The sequence below is a fragment of the Marmota flaviventris genome, chromosome 3, assembly GCF_047511675.1.
Source record: "Marmota flaviventris isolate mMarFla1 chromosome 3, mMarFla1.hap1, whole genome shotgun sequence".
In the NCBI taxonomy this organism is placed as follows: Eukaryota; Metazoa; Chordata; class Mammalia; order Rodentia; family Sciuridae; genus Marmota; species Marmota flaviventris.
In genome coordinates this window covers 177,017,183-177,036,614 of record NC_092500.1, presented here as the reverse complement: position 1 = coordinate 177,036,614, position 19,432 = coordinate 177,017,183, and the positions used below count along the sequence as shown (strand labels likewise).

Sequence of the window (19,432 nt, the reverse complement as noted above, 5' to 3'; positions counted from 1 at the left end):
ATGCACAGCGCCCCCTACTGGAAGAGAAGAAAACTGAATTCCAGGAGGGCGTTTTTTTTTTTTTTTTTTTTTTTTTTTTTTCTTTTTCCTTCTTTCCTTTTTATCTTTTTCTTCTCTGTTTTCCTCTCTCTTTTTTCATTCCTTTCTCTCTCTTTCCCCCCTTTTTTATCTTCTGCTTTTTTTTTTTTTACTTTTCTTCCTCCTTCTCTTCCTCTCTCAACCTTCCAAGTGTTACTCTTTCTACTTCGTGTAATTTACTAAATGCAAATAGGTGTTTGCTTCTTATTGTCCTCCCATGTACTGAACTACCCTAAAATACCTCCTGTCTATTCTCCTGCTAATAACCCCGTTCATGAGAGTTCTCCTCCAAGGTAGCTAAGATATATTAACCCCATACCCTCATAGCAGCATAACGTCCTACACCTGACCCTCAGTTCTCTATATGCCCACAGAAACTGTATGCCTTTTATGAAGCTAATGAATATATTTTAAATCATAATTGACTCCAACATCTCTAGACATTGAGACTAACTATGATATATTAATAACAAGAACTAGCTCATAGATGATGTATAGTTGATATTGGGAACCATTTACATTGCCTCCCATCACAAAGGAGAGATCTCAGAACTCTACAAGAGCAATACAGATCTATAGGGGAAAAACAACAACACAACAGTCACACAATGCTGGAAAGAAACGTGAGCAACAAGAAAAGACAAGGAAAGAAAGGACCACAAACAACACAGGTCAATTCAACATTAAAGGAGGTAACATCTACAGCAGAAAGAATGTCAGATAAAGATTTCAGGATATACATGGTTCAGAGGATCTAGAGATTCCAGGAAGACATTAGACAGCAAATGCAGACAATGAAAGATCACTTTGACAAGGAATTACATTAAAAAAAAATCCAAGAAACAAAACATCAACTCTACAGGGACATAGAGATTATACCAAAAAAAAAAAAAAAAAAAAACATAAATCCTGGAAATGATGGAAATAACAAACCAAATTAAATACTCAAATGAGAGTATCACCAGCAGAGTAGAACACTTAGAGGATAGAACATCAGACAACGAAGATAAAGATATCATCTCAAAAAGAATAGACAGCACAGCGAGACTGATAAGAAACCATGAGCAGAACATCCAAGAAATATGGGATAGCATAAAGACACCAAATTTAAGAGTTATTGGGATACAGGAAGGCATAGAGGTCCAAACCAACGAAATGAGCAATCTGTTCAATTAAATAATATTAGAAAACTTCCCAGACTTGAAGAATGAAACAGAAATCCAAATCCTAGAAGCCTATAGGATGCTGAATGTACAAAAACCACAAGAGACCCACACCAAAACACACTGTAATGAAGATGCCCAACATAGAAAATAAGGAGAGAATTTTAAAAGCCACAAGAGAAAGGAAGTAGATTACATTTAGGGGTAAACCAATGAGGTTAATGGCTGATCTTTCTACACAGACTCTGAAAGCTAGAAGATCCTGGAACAACATATTTCAAATGCTGAAAGATAATGTCTTCCAACCAAGAATCTTGTATCCAGCAAAATTAAGCTTCAGGTTTAAAGATAAAATAAAAGCCTCCATGATAAACAAAAGTTAATAGAATTTGCAGCTAGAAAACCAGCGCTTCAAAACATTCTTGGCCAAACATTTCATGAAGAGGAAATGAACAATAACAATGAAAACCAACAGTGGGAGGTAGTACAGTAAAGGAAAAACTAATCAAAAAGGAAAAACAAATCAAGTTTAATAACAAAAATAAACAAATATGGCTGGAAGTACAAACCATATCTCCATAGTAACCCTAACTGTTAATGACTTAAATTCACCAATCAAAAGACATAGGCTAATAGACTGGGTTAAAAAAAAAAGACCCTACAATATGCTGCCTACAGGAGACTCTTCTGATAGGAAAAGACATCACAGACTGAAGATGAAAGGTTGGGAAAAATCATACCACTCACATGGACTGTGGAAGCAACCAGGGGTGTCCATACTTATCAAATAAAATAGACTTCAAGCCAAAGTTAATCTAAAGGGATAAAGAAGGACACTACATACTGCTCAAGGGAACTATACACCAACTAGACATAACAATCAGAAATATATATGCCCCAAACAATGGTGCAGCTATGTTCATCAAACAAACTCTTCTTAAGTTCAAGAGTCAAAATGACCACAACACAATAATCATGGGTGATTTAACATACCTCTCTCACCACTGGACAGATCTTCCAAACAAAAGTTGAATAAAGAAACTGTAGAGCTCAATAACACAATTAATAACTTAGACTTAAGTGACATATACAGAATATCTCAACCAACATCAAGTGGATACGCTTTCTTCTCAGCAGAACATGGATCCTTCTCAAAAATAGACCATATACTATGCCACAGGGCAACTCTTAGCAAATACAAAGGAGTAGAGATACTACCATAGAGATCAGATATTTATCTGATCAAAATGGAATGAAATTGGAAATCAATGATAAAATAAGGAAGAAAAATTCCTACATCACATGGAGAATGAACAATATGCTACTGAATGAACAATAGGTTACAGAAGACATCAAGGAGGAAAGTAAAAATTCTTAGAGGTAAATGAGAACACAGACCCAACATCAAAATCTGTGGGACACTATGAAAGCAGTGACTAAGAGGAAAATTCATTGCATGGAGTTCATTACTTAAAGAGGAAAAATCCAACAAATAAATGACCTCACACCACATCTTAAAGCCCTAGGAAAAGAAGAACAAATCAGCAGCAAAAGCAGTAGAAGGCAAGAAATAATTAAAACCAGAGCTAAAATCAATGAAATCCAAACAAAAGAAATAATTGAAAAAACAAACAAATCTAAAAGTTGGTTCTTTGAAAAAATAAATAAAATTTACCGACCCTTAGCCATGCTAACAAAGAGAAGAAGAGAGAGAACCCAAATTACTAGCATATGTGATGAAAAAGGCAATATCACAACAGACACTACAGAAATACAGAAAATAATTAGAAATTATTTTGAAATCTTATACTCTAATAAAATGGAAGATAGTGAAGGTATCGATAAATTCCTTAAGTCATATGATCTGCCCAGATTGATTCAGGAAGATATACACAACTTAAACAGAACAATATCAAATGAGGAAATAGAAGAAGCCATCAAAAGACTACCAACCAAGAAAAGCCCAGGACCGGATGGATACACAGCTGAGTTTTACAAGACCTTTAAAGAAGAACTAATACCAATACTCTTCAATTTATTTTAGGAAATAGAAAAAGAGGGAGTACTCCCAAACTCATTCTATGAGGCAATATCACCCTGATTCCAAAACCAGAAAAAGACACATCAAAGAAAGAAAACTTCAGACCAATATCTATAATGCACATAGATGCAAAAATCCTCAATAAAATTATGGCAAATAGGATACAAAAACATATGAAAAAGATCGTGCACCATGATCAAGTGGGATTCATCCCTGGGATGCAAGGTTGGTTCAACATACGGAAATGAATAAATGTAATTCATCACATCAATAGACTTAAAGATAAGAATCATATGATCATCTTGATAGATGCAGAAAAAGCATTTTACAAAATACAGCACCCCTTCATGTTCAAAACACTAGAAAATCTAGGGATAACAGGTATATATCTCAACATTGTAAAATCTATCTATGCTAAGCCTCAGGCTAGCATCATTCTAAACACAGAAAAATTGAAGGCATTCCCTCTAAAATCTGAAACAAGACAGGGATGCCCTCTCTCACCACTTCTATTCAACATAGTTCTTGAAACACTGGCCAGAGCAATTATATGAAAGAAATTAAAGGAATAAGTATAGGAAAATACGAACTTAAACTAGCACTATTTGCTGATGATATGATTCTATAATTAGAAGACCCAAAAAACTCTACCAAGAAACTTTTAGAACTAGTAAATGAATTCAGCAAAGTGGCAGGATATAAAATCAACACCCATAAATCAAAGGCATTTCTGTATATCAGGGACAAATCCTTGAGAGGGAAACGAGGAAAACTACCCCATTCACAATATCCTCAAAAAAATAAAATAAAATACTTGGTAATCAACAAAAGAGGTGAAAGATCTATACAATGAAAACTACAGAACCCTAAAGAGAGAAATAGAAGATCTTAGAAGATGGAAAGATCTACCTTGCTCATGGATAGGCAGAATTAATATTGTCAAAATGACCATACTACCAAAAGCACTTTACAGGTTTAATGCAATTCCAATCAAAATCCCAATGGCATTCTCCATAGAAATAGAAAAAGCAGTCATGAAATTCATCTGGAAAAATAAGAGACCGAGAACAGCTAAAGCAATCCTTAGCAGGAAGAGTGAAGCAGGTGGCATCACTATACCAGACCTTAAACTATACTACAGAGCAATAGTAACAAACACAGCATGGTATTTGGCACCACAACAGACTGGTAGACCAATGGTACAGAACACAGGACACAGAGACTAACCCACAAAATTACAACTACCTTATATTAGACAAAGGTACCAAAAGCATGCACTGGAGAAAGGATAGCATCTTCAACAAATGGTGCTGGGAAAACTGGAAATCCATATGCAACAAAATGAAATTGAATCCCTATCTCTCACCATGCACAAAAGTTAACTCAAAATGGATCAAGGACCTAGGAATCAGACCAGAGACTCTGTGTCTAATAGGAGATAAAGTTAGCCCTAATCTTCATCATGTGGGATTAGGCCCCAACTTCCTTACTAAGACTCCTATAGAACAAGAATTAAAACCAAGAATCAACAAATGGGATGGATCAAACTAAAAAGTTTCTTCTCAGCAAGAGAAATAATATGTGAGGTGAACAGAGAGCCTACATCCTGGGAGCAAATTTTTACCCCTCACACATCAGATAGAGCTCTAATCTCTAGGATATATAAAGAGTTCAACAAGATAAACACCAAAAGAATAATAAATCAATCAATAAATGGGTCAAGGAACTGAACAGACACTTCTCAGAAGAAGATATACAATCAATCAACAAATATAGGAAAAAAATGCTCATCATCTCTAGCAATCAGAGAAATGCAAATCAAAACTACTCTAAGATATCATCTCACTCCAGTCAGAATGGCAGCTATTATGAAGACAAACAACAATAAGTGTTGGCAAGGATGTGGGGAAAAAGGTAAACTCATACATTGCTGGTAGGACTGCAAATAGGTGCAGCCAACATGGAAAGCAGTATGGAGATTCCTTAGAAATTTGGGAATAGAACCACCATTTGACCCAGCTATCCCACTCCTCGGTTTATACCCAAAGGACTTAAAAACAGCATACTACAGGGACACAGCCACATCAATGTTTATAGCAGCACAATTCACAATAGCTAGACTGTGGAGCCAACCTAGGTGCCCTTCACTGGATGAATGGATAAAAAAAAGTGGCATTTATACACAATGGAATATTACTCAGCACTAAAAAATATCATGGCATTTGCAGGGAAATGGGTGGTGTTAGAGCAGATTATGCTAAATTAGCCAATCCCCAAAAAAACAAATGCCGAATGTCTTCTCTGATATAAGGGGGGTGATTCAAATGGGGGTAGGGAGAAAGAGCATGAGGAAACTGTGCAGCAACCCTCTCAAAGCACATGGAGCACAAGGGCACCACTGTGGAGGGTTTGGAGGCTCGGAACACGCAGAACAGAAGTGCAGGTGAGCTCTCGGCAGAACCTTGAAGAGAAGGTCTCCCACCCTCCGTCAAGACTTCCAGAAGGTCCTTCCAGGTGAGTGGTGCCTACAGCAGCCCAAGCCGTCTCCAGGCACTGCTGATAAACTAGGTCAACCTTCCTTTTTGAGTTTTAGAGGGAGACAGTGCCTTTATTTTATTTCTACGTGGTGCTGAGGATGGTGCTGAGTAATATTCCACACTGCTAGGCAAGCGCTCCCCCTGAGCCGCACCGCCAGCCCCTAAGTGAACCTTGAGCACGTAGGGCCCGACTCCTGCAGCACTGACGTCTGTACAGGACGACGCAGGGGTCCCTAGGCACGGGGGGCCATGAACAAGGAGGTCTCACAGCGCCAGCACTTGGGCTGAAAGGCTGAGGAGAGATGAGTCCCGTGGCTGTTTTTAAGGGGCATGAAGATTCGACCTAGGCCATCCCTGGGTCAAAGGAGCTGTCCTCGTAAGAGTGCGTGGGTGGGCAGGTGTCCTGTCACGCGTGCTGGCGTCCAGGTGCACTTCCTCCCTTGGCCCGGACGAGCCTGACTGCACATCAGGGTGGCCGCTCCAGAATCCGCGGGGTCTGCTCCTGCGCTGGCTCCTCCCTTCTGCTCCCCCTCCGTCCCCTGTCGGCTCCCTCCCGTGGGTGTGTGTGTCTAGGACGGGGCTGACACAGGGCTCCTGGGCACCCCACGTGCCTCACTCACCACCTCGGGGCTCCCCTGGACACCCAGAGCTCCCGCCGGCACCACAGGGCCACTGAATGGCCGCACCCAGAATCTGGCCCCGAGAGCTGGTGCTGGGGAATGCTGCCCAGAGACTGCCCTCCACAGACCTTATACACCAGGCTCCAGGGCAGCTCCTAGTCTCTGCCACCCGTGGGAGCAGCAGCCGGGCACGTGCGGCCTGGGACACCATCATCAGCTTTGTCTGAGAGCCGCAGGCCACACAGCCCGACCCTCCCAGCAGGTCTGACTCCTTCCCTTATCAACATGCCCTTCCCTGAATCACTGGGGTCGTCCATGTCTTTGCTTCTCTTGAAACAAACGGCTGGTCAATACTAGGAGCGGTGGCCAGCCAGAGCCCAGGGTGTCACCTCTGTGTTGGGACTCCCAAGCAGTGTCCATGTCTAACCAAGAGCACGTAGAGGAGTCGTCCAGGGCCTTCTGGGGGACCCCCAGCAGGCCCCCGCAGGCAGTCTGCAGGTGCGTCCTGGACCTCAGGAAACAGCACCAGGCCCTTTGTCCTGGGGAGCCACTGCCTCTGCAGACAGAGCCACCTCCTGCTTTTCCCCCAACCGGAGGAGGAGAGGCTTTCCAGATCCCTGAGCCTGGAACCTTCTGACCCATGCATGTCACTCTCTGCCAATGCACCGTCCTGGTGACAGTTTTCTTCTATTATGTGAAGAAAGAAAAATGTCAAACTTCCTTGCTCCGAGGGGCAGCTCCAGGTCCTCCTGTGCACCTCGCTGAGGCAGAGCTTAGGTAAAAACACCAGCTCTGGCAGTTCTTCCAAGGTTGTGAAGACAGCCATGAGACCCAGCTCCCTCTTAAGCCAGCCCACGGTGTTCTACTCTTGCATCAGTGAGAATGAGAAGCCCATAGAAACCTGTGAGCACACTTCCTTCCATTCAGTTCCAGGAAAAAAACAAATAAAAGCAACTCGTTTGTCTGAGCTAAATGAGCATATGAAATCACTTCTACTACCTGCACGTGGCCATTAGAGCACAAGGGTCACAAAGTAGGCAAACTACTCTATAGCTACTCAAGTAGAGAGAGGGAAGGCACAAACTTTGTGATCCTAGTTACTGGAAATACCCTAGTATCTGGAAATACCACTAAAGTTTCCCACACCAAAGGTCTAAAACAGGGTATGGGACGAATATGAAATACTCTGCTCTTCAATTCTTGGGAGTTTTCTGAATCCGGATGATCGCAATGTGTACATAGATCATTTCCCCAGAAGAAGTGCTGCCATACAGGAATGTGCAATGGAGGGAAGTGGGGCATTTTCTAGTTCTTAAATTTTAAAGGATATTACTGTGAAATGAACGCTACAAAGAATACCCAGTACCTTTGTATCAGGTTTGAAATTAATCTGTAAGTTGTTAGCCATTGATTTTCCTGCCATGAGATATGAGCATAGTATGATTCCTTTTTTATCAAAAGCATGCCCAGCTGTATATTGCGCCGAGTGTCTTGTGTGCACTCATGTGGGAGGGTAAGGCAGAGGAACATGCATGACAGGGGATTAGTTCAGTTCCAGCTCAGGTGTGCTGGATAAGGGCAGACAGAGATTTGCAAAGGAAAGGGGAGGTGAGAGAAAGAAAGAAGATTAAAAGGCAGAAGGATCAACATCCATGGATTTAGAAAATTATATATGGACATAGGGAAATTATATAGTAGCAATGACATTAGATTTATCTCACTTATTTTTAGATAAATTGAACAACCATGAGATTCCTACAATATAAACGTGTGGCTCCTTCAGGCCCATGGTCCCCCCACTCCTGTCCCCCGTGGGCCGGGAGCGTGGAGCCCATCCAGAGACCCCCTGCTTGTTGGGTTTTATATTCATTGCTGTTGAAATTGCGTCCTCAGGGAACATCCGCCCTTCAACTAGATTCCAGAGGATGTTTATGTAAATGTGACCCCAAAATAATATAATGAGTGGATCTCATAATTTTAGAAGCTAAAATCAAGAGCAGATTTTTGACTAGAGGAAACAGAGCGGAAGGAAGCCTTTCTGCCTGGAAGTCCTGTTAGCACTGCAGAAACACTCGGCCACCGGCCGGCAGGTGGCAGGGCCAGGCGGGACTCCCTCCTGCCCCTTCGTCACAGGCTCGGTACCCAGGGAGATGCTTCGGCAGGTCCGAACAGAGGCACACGTGCCACACAGGCCCTAGAAACAGGGGCCCTGTCCACCCGGGGCCTGGGTGGGCAGTTTTACTGTCATGTCCTAGAAGGCTGCAGGCCAAAGGGACCTTCCTAACGATCAAAGCGTACCATTGCCCTCTGCAGTGGGGTGACAACACACTGAAGTACTTTATCACTGTACCTCGGAATGGACAAGCCATAAGTATTTGGGGGAGTGTCAGGAGAAAACCCCCAGGCGCTCCGTAGAGATTGGGGAGGAGGCTTGGCGGAGCCGACAGGGTCACCCCAGCGGATGCTCCCCTGTAGGGTGGAGGACAGAACATGCCCGGGGCCCCAGGAAGGCCACTTACTCTCGTAGTGGATGAGGAAGCCCACGCTGGAGCGGCTGCTGTCGGTGGTGAAGAGCAGGTACAGGAAGCTCCCCGTGCTCACGAGGAACTGGGGGGCCTGGGTGCCGTGGTATTCTCCAATCAGTGGGGAAGAGCTGGTGGGCCCGTCCCTGACTTCCAGAGTGTCGTAATTGACTTCCGTCTGGAACCTGTGGACGTGCATCATGTCAGGAAAGACGTTCAGGCTCCGGTACTTACAGACCTCTCCTACCACCCTCATCTGTTAATTAAAACCCCTCACATACCAACGTGAATGAAATATTCAAAATCATATGTGTACATGTAAGTATACACACACATATACAAATGTGGAGACACATATCACATAGGAATGAGTGTGTTTTTCTGGAAGAAACAGGACACTCTAACCCCCGCCCCCCCCCCCATCTTACATAACACTCTACCTTGTAACATGACAGATAAAAATTAAGGTCCTTATTCAGCTCTGATTCAAAACCCCCGTGAGAGAAATGTCAGGTGAATAGACAGATAATTGTCAATGCTTTTGCATTTTAAAAGTGTTTTTCACGATTCCCTGTCTGACACCATCACGGACACCTTGGAACAGGCACACTCAAGTGAAATGATCTCCTAGAGGAAGAAGGGACTCAAAGTACACAACCACATTAGGTACCTTTCCTGGACAGAATCCTGTGCTTTTTTAAGCGGCATGAACAGGACGCTGGACTAAGCTGAACTACTTCTCAAACTCAAAAGCTAACTTTAGTGATTTGAAAGAGCTTCCGACAAATGCTTCACTTCCTTACGCTTCCAGGGAGTCTGGCTGCAGTTCCATTTATATAAAGTCGCAGCCACTTGGGTCCCCTTAGACGTGACGCTGGTGCCATTCCAGGCACGGAGGTAATTTTCTAAATGGCCCGTCTAGTCCTCCAAGAGCTAACCTGCTTTCCAAGTGTCTGGTTCTGCTCTCAGGGAGCAGCTGAGGCGTCATAAGCCTCTGACTCACTCGGTAATGGGAGCCAGAGTCCTCGGAAGCCTGTGCCACTGTTCTCCACTGGGATTGTCAATGAACAGGAAGCTACCTTCGTGGCGCGGCACACATCAGCCCAAATGGCATGAAGCCAAAGGTTCTGCCCTGTTTATCATGAAGCAGTGCAGACTTCTCTTAGTGAAAATGCACACTGATCCGCATTCTCCACAGCGAGGTGGAAGCCCTGGAACCTGCCCTTCTACAAGAAGGAACCAGAGGACCCTGCATCACATGGCCAGGCCAGAACAGACTCACAGGCTGGAGTGTTGGGGAGCAGGCGGTGCCAACTTTGTCTTTTAATCTAAAGATTATGATTCCTCAGATGTTTGAGCTCAAATTCCAGGAATCTGGATAAGAGTGGAAGCCATCGCATCTGAGGGGTCCACATGCACGCTGTTATCTCCTCCTGGTCTTCCCAAGAGCCAGGACTGCTGTGTGACTTCAAGAGTCACCTCAGAGCAGAGAACCCTAAGCACTCTCATGGCCCAGCAACCTGACTCACATTGCACGACAAAGTCACCCTCGTGGAACTGCAAAGCACATGGACAAACTCGTCCCCCCAGGGGGACTCCACTGGCCAATGAGCAAGTCCACACGCACTGTGTGGCTCATCGTTAAGGAGCCCGGCAGGCAATGCATCTCTGGTGACTGCCACTGATGTTCCAAATGTCAGAAATGTGAGGTACTTGCACGGGGAGGCTGGCAAAATACCACACTGAAATAACACAGAGTAGATCCCCCCGGGGAACCCGGAGAGGCATTCTGCTTCAGGCCGCTGGGCCAGAGTGTTGATAGACTGTGCTGAGGAGCGGAAACCACTGTCTTTACTAAATGATTTAGGTATGGCCTTCTGCTTTAGCAACCCCTATTGAAAAGTGTAAGCATTTATAGGTAGCCAAGTTTGATTTACTGAATATATATTGAGATACTGTTTTTCAAATGATTAATGTTATTTTGCAGGAATCCACTCTCAAAATATATGAATCAAATTTTCCCCTATTTCTAAGGAAAAATCTACTGAATGTTATCATCCAACCTAATAGTGGAAAAACAACAATTCTGAATAAAAATAATTACTAAAGATGGCAACTACAACAAATATTTCCTATGTTGATATCAAATTCTTAGAAAATTACTAGGAAAACAAAACAGGAAATAACCTCATGAAGTTGAGATACTAGAATATTCTGGAGGCAAAAACTCTGAATGCAATCTCGTCAATAAGGTCATCACGAGATAAGTGCGATGCCATTCAGAGGTGTGAGCTCAGAACTTTACAACAGTCCTTCCCTGCATTTCAAAGCCTATGGCTTGTTTCAAACCAGTTTAATTTTTAATCATCAGATCAATTTCAATGTTGAGTGACACGGGAAATCACCTTATCTCACAGAGCCTGAATGGCATGCTTACTTTTGCAGATTATTAAATCTATACTCAAGGAGCAAAGCCACACTGTTCTCCAGTGACAGCGACGCCGTGGGCAGCGTGGGCAACTGATGGACATCTCATCTGCTGCATTTGCCCCAAGGTTCACTCTGGACATTTGACAGTCTCCAGTTATTGACAGCTGACATCAGAACTGGAGAGGCCTTTTCTGTGCTGCCCCAGAGGGAAGAGAAGGCACCAGAGGGACAGGGGGCTGTGTCCTGTGCCACCAAGAACCTGGCAGAATTACTCCACTACAGGCACCAGCTTCAGGACAGGCTCCAGGGTCAGCTGGGAGGAAGCCACCCAGGATGGACTCCAGGGTCAGCCCCGGTGGGTGGGAACAATCACCCAGGAAGCTTCTGTGTCCACAGCTAACTTGGGTTGGGAGGACGATGCTCGGGAAGGACAGAACTGAAGGGATAGTGCCTAATCCTGTTGGGTCAGCCCCTTTGGAGGACCAAAGAACTGTCACCTTGAAAGTTTTAAGATCCACTAACTTAAAACATGGAACAGATATGGGTCCCAGAACCAGATGAAGGACAAGGCTCATCTTACCTGTCAAAAGTTATTTTGATAGAATGTCCTGGTTTTGCTTCAATGATCCATTCACAATTCAAAGAGTCTTTATAATATCCTGGCCATCCAGGAGGCAAAATGACCCCACTTGAGGCTGTCAGATGTCCACCGCACGGGGCTAAAGGAAGATGCACACCGTCAGGTTCAAGTAAATGTGGGAGGTCATGCCATAGCCACATGGCCATCAAATTAGGGACTGCTTTCCGGGCATAGATTCAGTATTTCCAAGTATTAAGGCAACACCCGTTGCTAAGAAGGCCCTGAGTTGATTGAAACTGAGGTCTGTGCCTTGCACGGCTGGTTATCTGCCCTCAGAACTAGGCAGAGTGCTCCTCCTTGGATGATCTACATGGGAGAGACCTGTCTGGTCGTCAGGAATCTCCTGGCACATGCCACTCATAGCCATCTTACATGCATTAGGAATTCAATAAGCATCTACGGAAGATGAAATTTTAAATGACCTTAAATCTAATGATGAAAAACCCCAAGACATGTGAGCTATTGTGTTTGTATGTATATACTTTGGGTTGTGTTCGTATTGTTAAAATTACTTGCCACGTAGGATATTAAGTTGTTGGAGCATGTTAAAAACAAAAGTGTGAACTGTAACAAGCACAGGGTTAGGCTGGGCCTATCCTGAAGCAGCAAGTGGCAGACAATGGTCTATAGTTACAAAAGAAAAAGGGAGGGTTAAGAAGTGTGTCCCCGGGCTGTGTGAATCCCCTGTCACCCGCAAGAGTCCTCAGAAAACAGCGACCCCTGGGTTAACACTGCAGGGAAGAACACACGTCCACCTGGCCACACCGCCTTCCACGTTTTGCATACTCTTTACTGCTCATCTCCCCTGTGAACTCATAGGCAGCAGGTATATGAAAACGTGTAGTTTAAAACAGACCTATCCTTTTTGGAGTGCGATTCCTTTGGTGGAAAAATGACCACATATATTGAAGTGCTAAGAATGTCTTTCCCTTTCATCCAGATTTTGATGCCCCAGTGAACTCCGCCAGGATAAATAATGCGCTTTTCAACAAACCTGGCTTCGCTGCAGGGCTGGCATTGCTTACGTGAGCTATTTCTCTAAGGACCGTTTTCCCTGAGGCTCCCAACCGTGTGTGTGTGTTACCGTCTTCTCTCCTGGTCCCCTCTGCAGAATCTCAGGGTCCGTCTATTACTGGTGCCGGCAAAGTCCCCAGGTCTCTGAGTTTATCTATTCTAATGCATTCCTTTCCGTACCTTTCACTCTGGGCACCGAGCTCCATGCTGCAGGCTGTGAGCCCTGTGAGCCCCGTGGTGCTGGCTCTGCTGCCCCACTTTGCTGTAGTGGAAGGTTTCTCCCCGAGGATTTCCAGGCAGTGTAGAATCTGAACTCTGAATTTCTGTTTAATACACAGCTATGATTTAGAGAGGACTTCTGGATGCTAGGTGTGTGCTGTTTTGATCATAGAACCTCAACTGGAGCACTGTTAGTGATGTGGTCTGCATTTGTTTTAATTCGTGAGGGTTCATTCTTGGCCAATCATTTAATTGATTTCTACAGAGGAGGCTGGAGGGGAACGGGAACCCCGAGTGTGCTGTCGGGGACCTGAGGATCAGGATCGTGCACACCTCTTCAGTCGAGTTGGCGGCTATTCCTCGCGGCCCTTGCACTCTCTGCACTCGACCTGCTTGCTGTGGAAGCTGATGGCTGGGGACCTGGGTGGCCATGCTACCAGAGCCTTCCCTGAGACCCTGCCGTGTCCAGGGAGTGGGTCTGGGGGCAGAAACACTTTCAGATCTCCCGCCAGGACTCTTCCTTTCTCTGTTTTCCAACTGAAGCTGGAGTTTTCACTTAGCTTCACCTGGTGGGGCTCCTCCTAGTAATGGAGGAACGCAGAGCCTCTGCTCAGGGTTAATGTGCTACTTCCCCTTATCTCACGTCCTGCTACTCCCTGTGCTTACAGGGCCCTGTCCACCAGTGTGCCGAGAAACAGGCGCCGCCTGCAGCTTGTGACGCCTCTGCCCACAGCCGACTGTGGGTAACCAGCACAGAGACAGCCAGCCGTGGTCCACACAGCTAGAGCAGTGTTCAGACAACATAGGCTGCAGCACCATTCCTGTGACCTGCGTGAACACGCCACGTGTGCACATCCACTTAATTATAAAGGCTCGAAAACCACCCTCTGTTACCATCTTATAAACATAACATGTAAAATTATATGTTTGAGATGAATTATTAAGATAGATTTAAAATAAAAGTCCCGCTGTTGTATCCTTGCCCTTCACTCTTCCACCAGGGTGGCGCCCAGAGCCCCTGAACTCTTCTAACAGTTGAGGAAAGGAAGGAAGGCATCTTCCCAACTGCTGCAGAGCCACTTGCAGGCCACCACAGGGCCTAGCTGGAGTGTCTCCTGACGGTGGCAAGCCACCCAGCGGGTTGCTCAGGCTGGACAAGGGGTGGCCCTGGCTGGGCTCTGAGAGTTCAGTGTCCCCACAGCTGGACTCGGCTCTGACCCCTTGGAGGTGAGGACTTGGGAAGTTTCCCTAAAGCAGTGCAGGAGGAGAGCCGCCCGGGCTGGCCTATTTATTTCCTAGTTACATATTAAAAAGAAACAGGTTGACCTCAGACAACTGAGGGAATGACCCAAGAGGAAGAAAACCCTTCCAGCCACCATTAACACGTGAGTGCCCAGCAGTCTCCGTCTCCCTCTCCTGAGATGCTGACACGTGTCTGTGTCTTCAAAACCCTGTGAACACGAGTGCTCGTGCCCCTGGTCTTTCCCATGATAGCAACTCAGGATCTCTTTGGCCCGTAACCTTGGTTAATGATGCTCGACCCCTGGTCTAGGTACACGTCTCTATCCACTCAGTGGCTCCCTGCTGTTGGACATTTAGTTGTTTCCAACTTGTCACTGTTTAGAAAAGTTCTGCAAAAAGCACTCATCAGCAAACATTATCGTACTATTTTATGATACTAATCCTAAAATATAAGCTATGGGCCAAAAGACCAGAAAGATGCTAAGACTCGATATGAATTCACGCCGTGAAGGTGCAGTTTAACCTCCTCAGGGCAGAGCCAAGAAATGCCAGCCTCCCCCACTTACCCACAGTTCACCTCTTTAACTCATTGAAAATCTGGGCAAGGCTCGAGAGCAAAGGGGCATGCTACTTTTGCTTTTACTTGTGCATTTCTTAGGGATTCAGCAGAGATAATTTTAAGACAAGGTTCCTAAGCTCATTGTGTAAGACAGGGAGGATGGGTCAGGGGCCTGAGGCAAACGTTTTTAAGTGATCAAGAATGAAGGGCCATGAGGTTCTGCTCCTTATATTTTTTCCTCTGGTCTTATTACAGGTAAGTAGACCAGAAATATCAAGAAGAAAATCAGGTATTATTCATATGAGCTTTGATGAAGAAAGCAAATCATTAATTAAAACCACAGTGTTGTCATGGGTTGAATTGAGCCCCCAGTTCCTCATCAGTGTCCCACCCTCCCACCACACTCACTGATGGTGTGTGGGCACAGGAGCACGTAGGTGAAATTAGTGGAGGTAGACGAGGTGTCATGGGAGAGAGGACCCTCTCCCAATACATCAGGGGGCACGGACACAGTCAGATGCACACACAGGAGAGCTCCTCTCGAGCATGTGGCCAAGGTCACGTGATGTGCTGAGGCCAAGGAGCACCGGAGCTGGGGCTTCCTGGACACACCCTCCCTCCCACGCTCCAGAGGACGACCACCCAGCCAGAGCCTGGTTCCAGGAAGTGAGGCTACACTTCCTGTGCTTCGATCCCTCCCGTGTTCTGGCATCTAGGAAACTGGAACCCGGCCTGTCTGAAGGGAGAGGCCAGGACGGCTGAGGGCAGGCCCACCTTCACAGCGAGGGACGGTGGCACTCCAGACCACGTTCCCGTCCTGCAGGACGCAGGTGATGGACTCGGAGCCCTGCGTCTTGACAAAGCCGTCGTCACAGTGGAAGGAAACGGAGCTCCCGAGCAGAAACCTGTCGCCAAAACGCCTGCCATTGACAGGGATGCCGGGGTCATGGCACTCATTCTGACCGAAGGCTGACGGAGGAAAGAGAGAAAGAAGCAGAACCAAGTGTCTGAGTCCCAGTTACGTGTATTCAGAAACAAGGAAACAGAACCCATTTATAAGGCAACTGCTTCCCCAGATTTCAGTTATACCACCCATAGATACGGAAATACACTGAATAAGTGGGATATCAGGATCTGTAAGCGAGAGCACGGATGGATGAGTAGACCTGACTATCATCTCTGCAGCACTTGGGTTGGAAGGACACTTCCTGTGCACTTCAAAGAGAGACCAGGGACACGGTGGGTGGGGGGAGAACTGAGGCTCAGGGCACATCTGCTCCAGGTAGGGGTCAGCCCGAGGCCTAGCTTCCGCCCCTCAGCAGATGCCCTGATGCTGTAAGTGAGTGACTCTAACCCTATATCCCAGAGTTACTGTGGAACTACATCATTACCGGGAATTCTACACACCGTACCTAAGAGAAGCAGCCAGAGACAAATTAGTGTTGCTCATATTTACTGTTTAGTTTTAGTCTTTCTAGAAAGCATTTAAGGAGTCGTCGTTCTTCTATAAGATTTGTTTTGCAGATGAGGGGCCTGAGCCAAAGAGAAATTAGCTACCTTGTCAAAATCCACTAGATATCTCCAAGGGCCGGTGTGCTGACCCTGGCTCCTGACCACCAACGCCGTGACCCTGGTTGTCACACTCTGTCGTTACAAGGAGGATGCATGGATGGGTGGAAGGAAGGAAGATGGAGGCCGGGAAAATTGGAAGGAGGGCCAGGATATGAGATCCAGCACCCTGTGATGGGGTGACCCAGAGACTAACCTAAATACCACAACAGCGTTATGTCATTTTGCTACTCTCAGAGCCTTGATAATGATCACATAGCTTCAGTGTGTGTGATGAAAACACGGCCAGGAGCTCACTTACTGGTGTACGTGATGTTGAACCCTCTGCCGGTGGTGGAGTGGTCCGACTGGAATTCCAGGCGCACTATGTGCCCACTGCTGGCCAGCTGAGCGGGCACCTCATTGCCAGAGAAAGTACCAAGGACAGTTATATCAGAAATCCCATCATCTTTGACTGCCAGAAAGTCAAACTGAGGCTCCACATCAAAGTCATTGAAGATGAGGTGAATTCTGCTTCCCGGCTCGGATATAATCAGCCAAACGCAGTTCATGTTGTTGCCGTATTCCTCTGGGTAATTTGGGGAAAGGATGATCCCGGATGATGCCGTGAAGTTGAAGAAACAAGAAACTGCGGAGACAGGAATATATTTTCAAACAGTGTTGCATGACCCAAGAACTGCCCCTTGGCCCACCTTGCAGGTGGCCACAATGGCCAGCTGCCATAAGACCAGTCACCTGGAGCACAGTGTTTCTCTTTCCACCTATCTCGTTACCTTACACAGCACAGCCAGGGACTCTGCCTAATTCCGCAGAGGCTTTAAAATAAACATGATCCCACTGAGTTGGTTAAAAACGTGTGCTAGATATTGTAATTTCTAGTTCAGACTTTCTGCCTCCAGAGGAACAGCATTAGTCGTTGGTGCCAGAGGAGCAATTGGGTCTGCTCTTCTGTGATAACTTTTTAGTTATTTATTTTCTTTTAAGGTGCATTTTTTTCCAGTTGTTTATCTAATTTTCTTGTTGGTTGTAGGCAAAGATTAACAATAAGTAATGAGAAAATCGAATTGTGCTGTCGTTGGGCAACATGGAACTCCTCTGGATACTTGAAGAACGTGTGCTTCATACAAATCGTGAGCACCTGTTTCTGTTTGGGTGGCAGCAGCTGCCGTAAGGCCTTGCTTTTTCTCCACATGACTCCACACCCACTTCCACCATTGCCATTTTCACTGTCAATTAAGTCAACCTTCTAAGTGGCCGCAAGGCCTCTGCTGCAGCTTCCACGCCGCGCACACGGGAAGAGGGCGGTTGTCCGCTGAGGTCCAAACCTCCTGTAGCACCATGCTCCCAACAGCCACCCACTAGTGCCCAAGGCTGCACAACATACTACCGTGGTTTGGGTCTGAAATGTCCCAACAGGCTCAGGTGCTGAAGGTGTGGTCCCCAGCTGGCGGCACAGTGGAGGTGATGGACACTCTGGGAGGTGGGACCTCGTTTTGGAGGAGGTGGGTTCTGGACATGACGTGGAGGATTTATTTTGTCCCTGGGTCCCTCCTCTCTTCTCTCTCTCTGCCTCCTGGCTGTCATGAGGTGGATACCCTTCACCACCACCGCCTCCCACCACCACAATGTCAAACCTTGCCTCCACAGTAATGAAGCCAGCTAACCTTGGACTAAAACCTCTGAAACTGTCTTTCCTCCCTAAGTTGATTGTCTCAGGTGTTTTGTCACAGCCATGAAAAGTTGGCTATCACAATCATTGGATCATAGAGTCTCCATTGCTGCCACTCGGTCTGACCCAGCACCTAGCGGGGGCTCTCGAGGGCGACAGTGGTATGTTCGATCCCTTGGGGTAGAAAGTGCTCAGCTGCACTTCTTCTGGCAGCAGACCTGGTTTTAACAGGGACAGCGGAAAGCTGGTGTCTGGGAACGCCCCCCGGGCAGCTGCCTCCCCAGGGTCTCTCCTCCCGTGCTCTGCCCTGGGCCCTTGCAGGACAGGAACTCACACACGCAGCTGGGCTTGTTGCCTGACCACTGGTTGTTCTGCTGGCAGGTGATGACCCTCTCGCCCACCAGCTCGAAGGCCGCCTGGCATTCAAAGGTGAGCGTGTCTCCGTGTAGAAAGCTGCTGCCCACCCGCTTCCCGTAGGCGGGGATGCCAGGGTCGCCACAGCCGCCCTTTTCAATTTCTGAAAGTGGGAGAAACAAACAGACCATTAACATTATACAACAAACACTGTTAACTCCCAAGTTCAGGCTTCTTTTTGCTCATCTAAACTTCATTTTCATAAATGATTCCAGAAAGATACGCAATTCATCCAACAATCGCAGAACATGAAGAAGTTGCGAGTTGCCTAGGAGAGGAAGGTAGGAAAGTGACTGTCCTATAAGACACCCAGGCCACACAGATGTGCTGACATTAATAGGTGCGTCTTGGGGGCACCTCCAGCCTCCGTCTGCAATCCGTGCACTAGAACGTGACCGCTCATGTGGGCCTCATCCGCAGGCTTTTCACTATTAACACTGCAAACACGAGTGCTCTTTCCTTCCTGAATATTCAGATCAATGTGATCTATTTGACACTCTTTTCCTGAAACGGACGTCAGAATTCATTCGTGAAGCAGGAAGAATATATCTATGGTCTTCAGATAACAAAGTGCACAGAATGAAACCGCTTTTCATCAACACACAGCTGCCATGGAACATGGACCACATTTCACACCCTGGCCAAGACCTCGGACATGCTGGACAAGACCATGAACATGCTGGCCAAGACGTGCGCCTTACTCAATCCCTCCACA

The 19,432-nt window shown here is 46.1% G+C and overlaps 1 protein-coding gene across 1 annotated transcript in view; it reads right to left on the bottom strand.

Moving 5' to 3' along the window:
• Csmd1 (CUB and Sushi multiple domains 1) overlaps window positions 1-19,432 on the bottom strand; it is a 1,338,703-nt gene that overhangs the window by 316,735 nt on the left and 1,002,536 nt on the right. The window contains exons 13-17 of the mRNA XM_071609340.1: window positions 18,638-18,820; window positions 16,936-17,262; window positions 15,840-16,034; window positions 11,972-12,110; window positions 8,959-9,146 (exon numbers count right to left, since the gene is read on the bottom strand). Of these exons, the coding sequence (XP_071465441.1) occupies window positions 8,959-9,146; window positions 11,972-12,110; window positions 15,840-16,034; window positions 16,936-17,262; window positions 18,638-18,820 (1,032 nt within the window). The remainder of the gene's footprint in view (window positions 1-8,958; window positions 9,147-11,971; window positions 12,111-15,839; window positions 16,035-16,935; window positions 17,263-18,637; window positions 18,821-19,432) is intronic.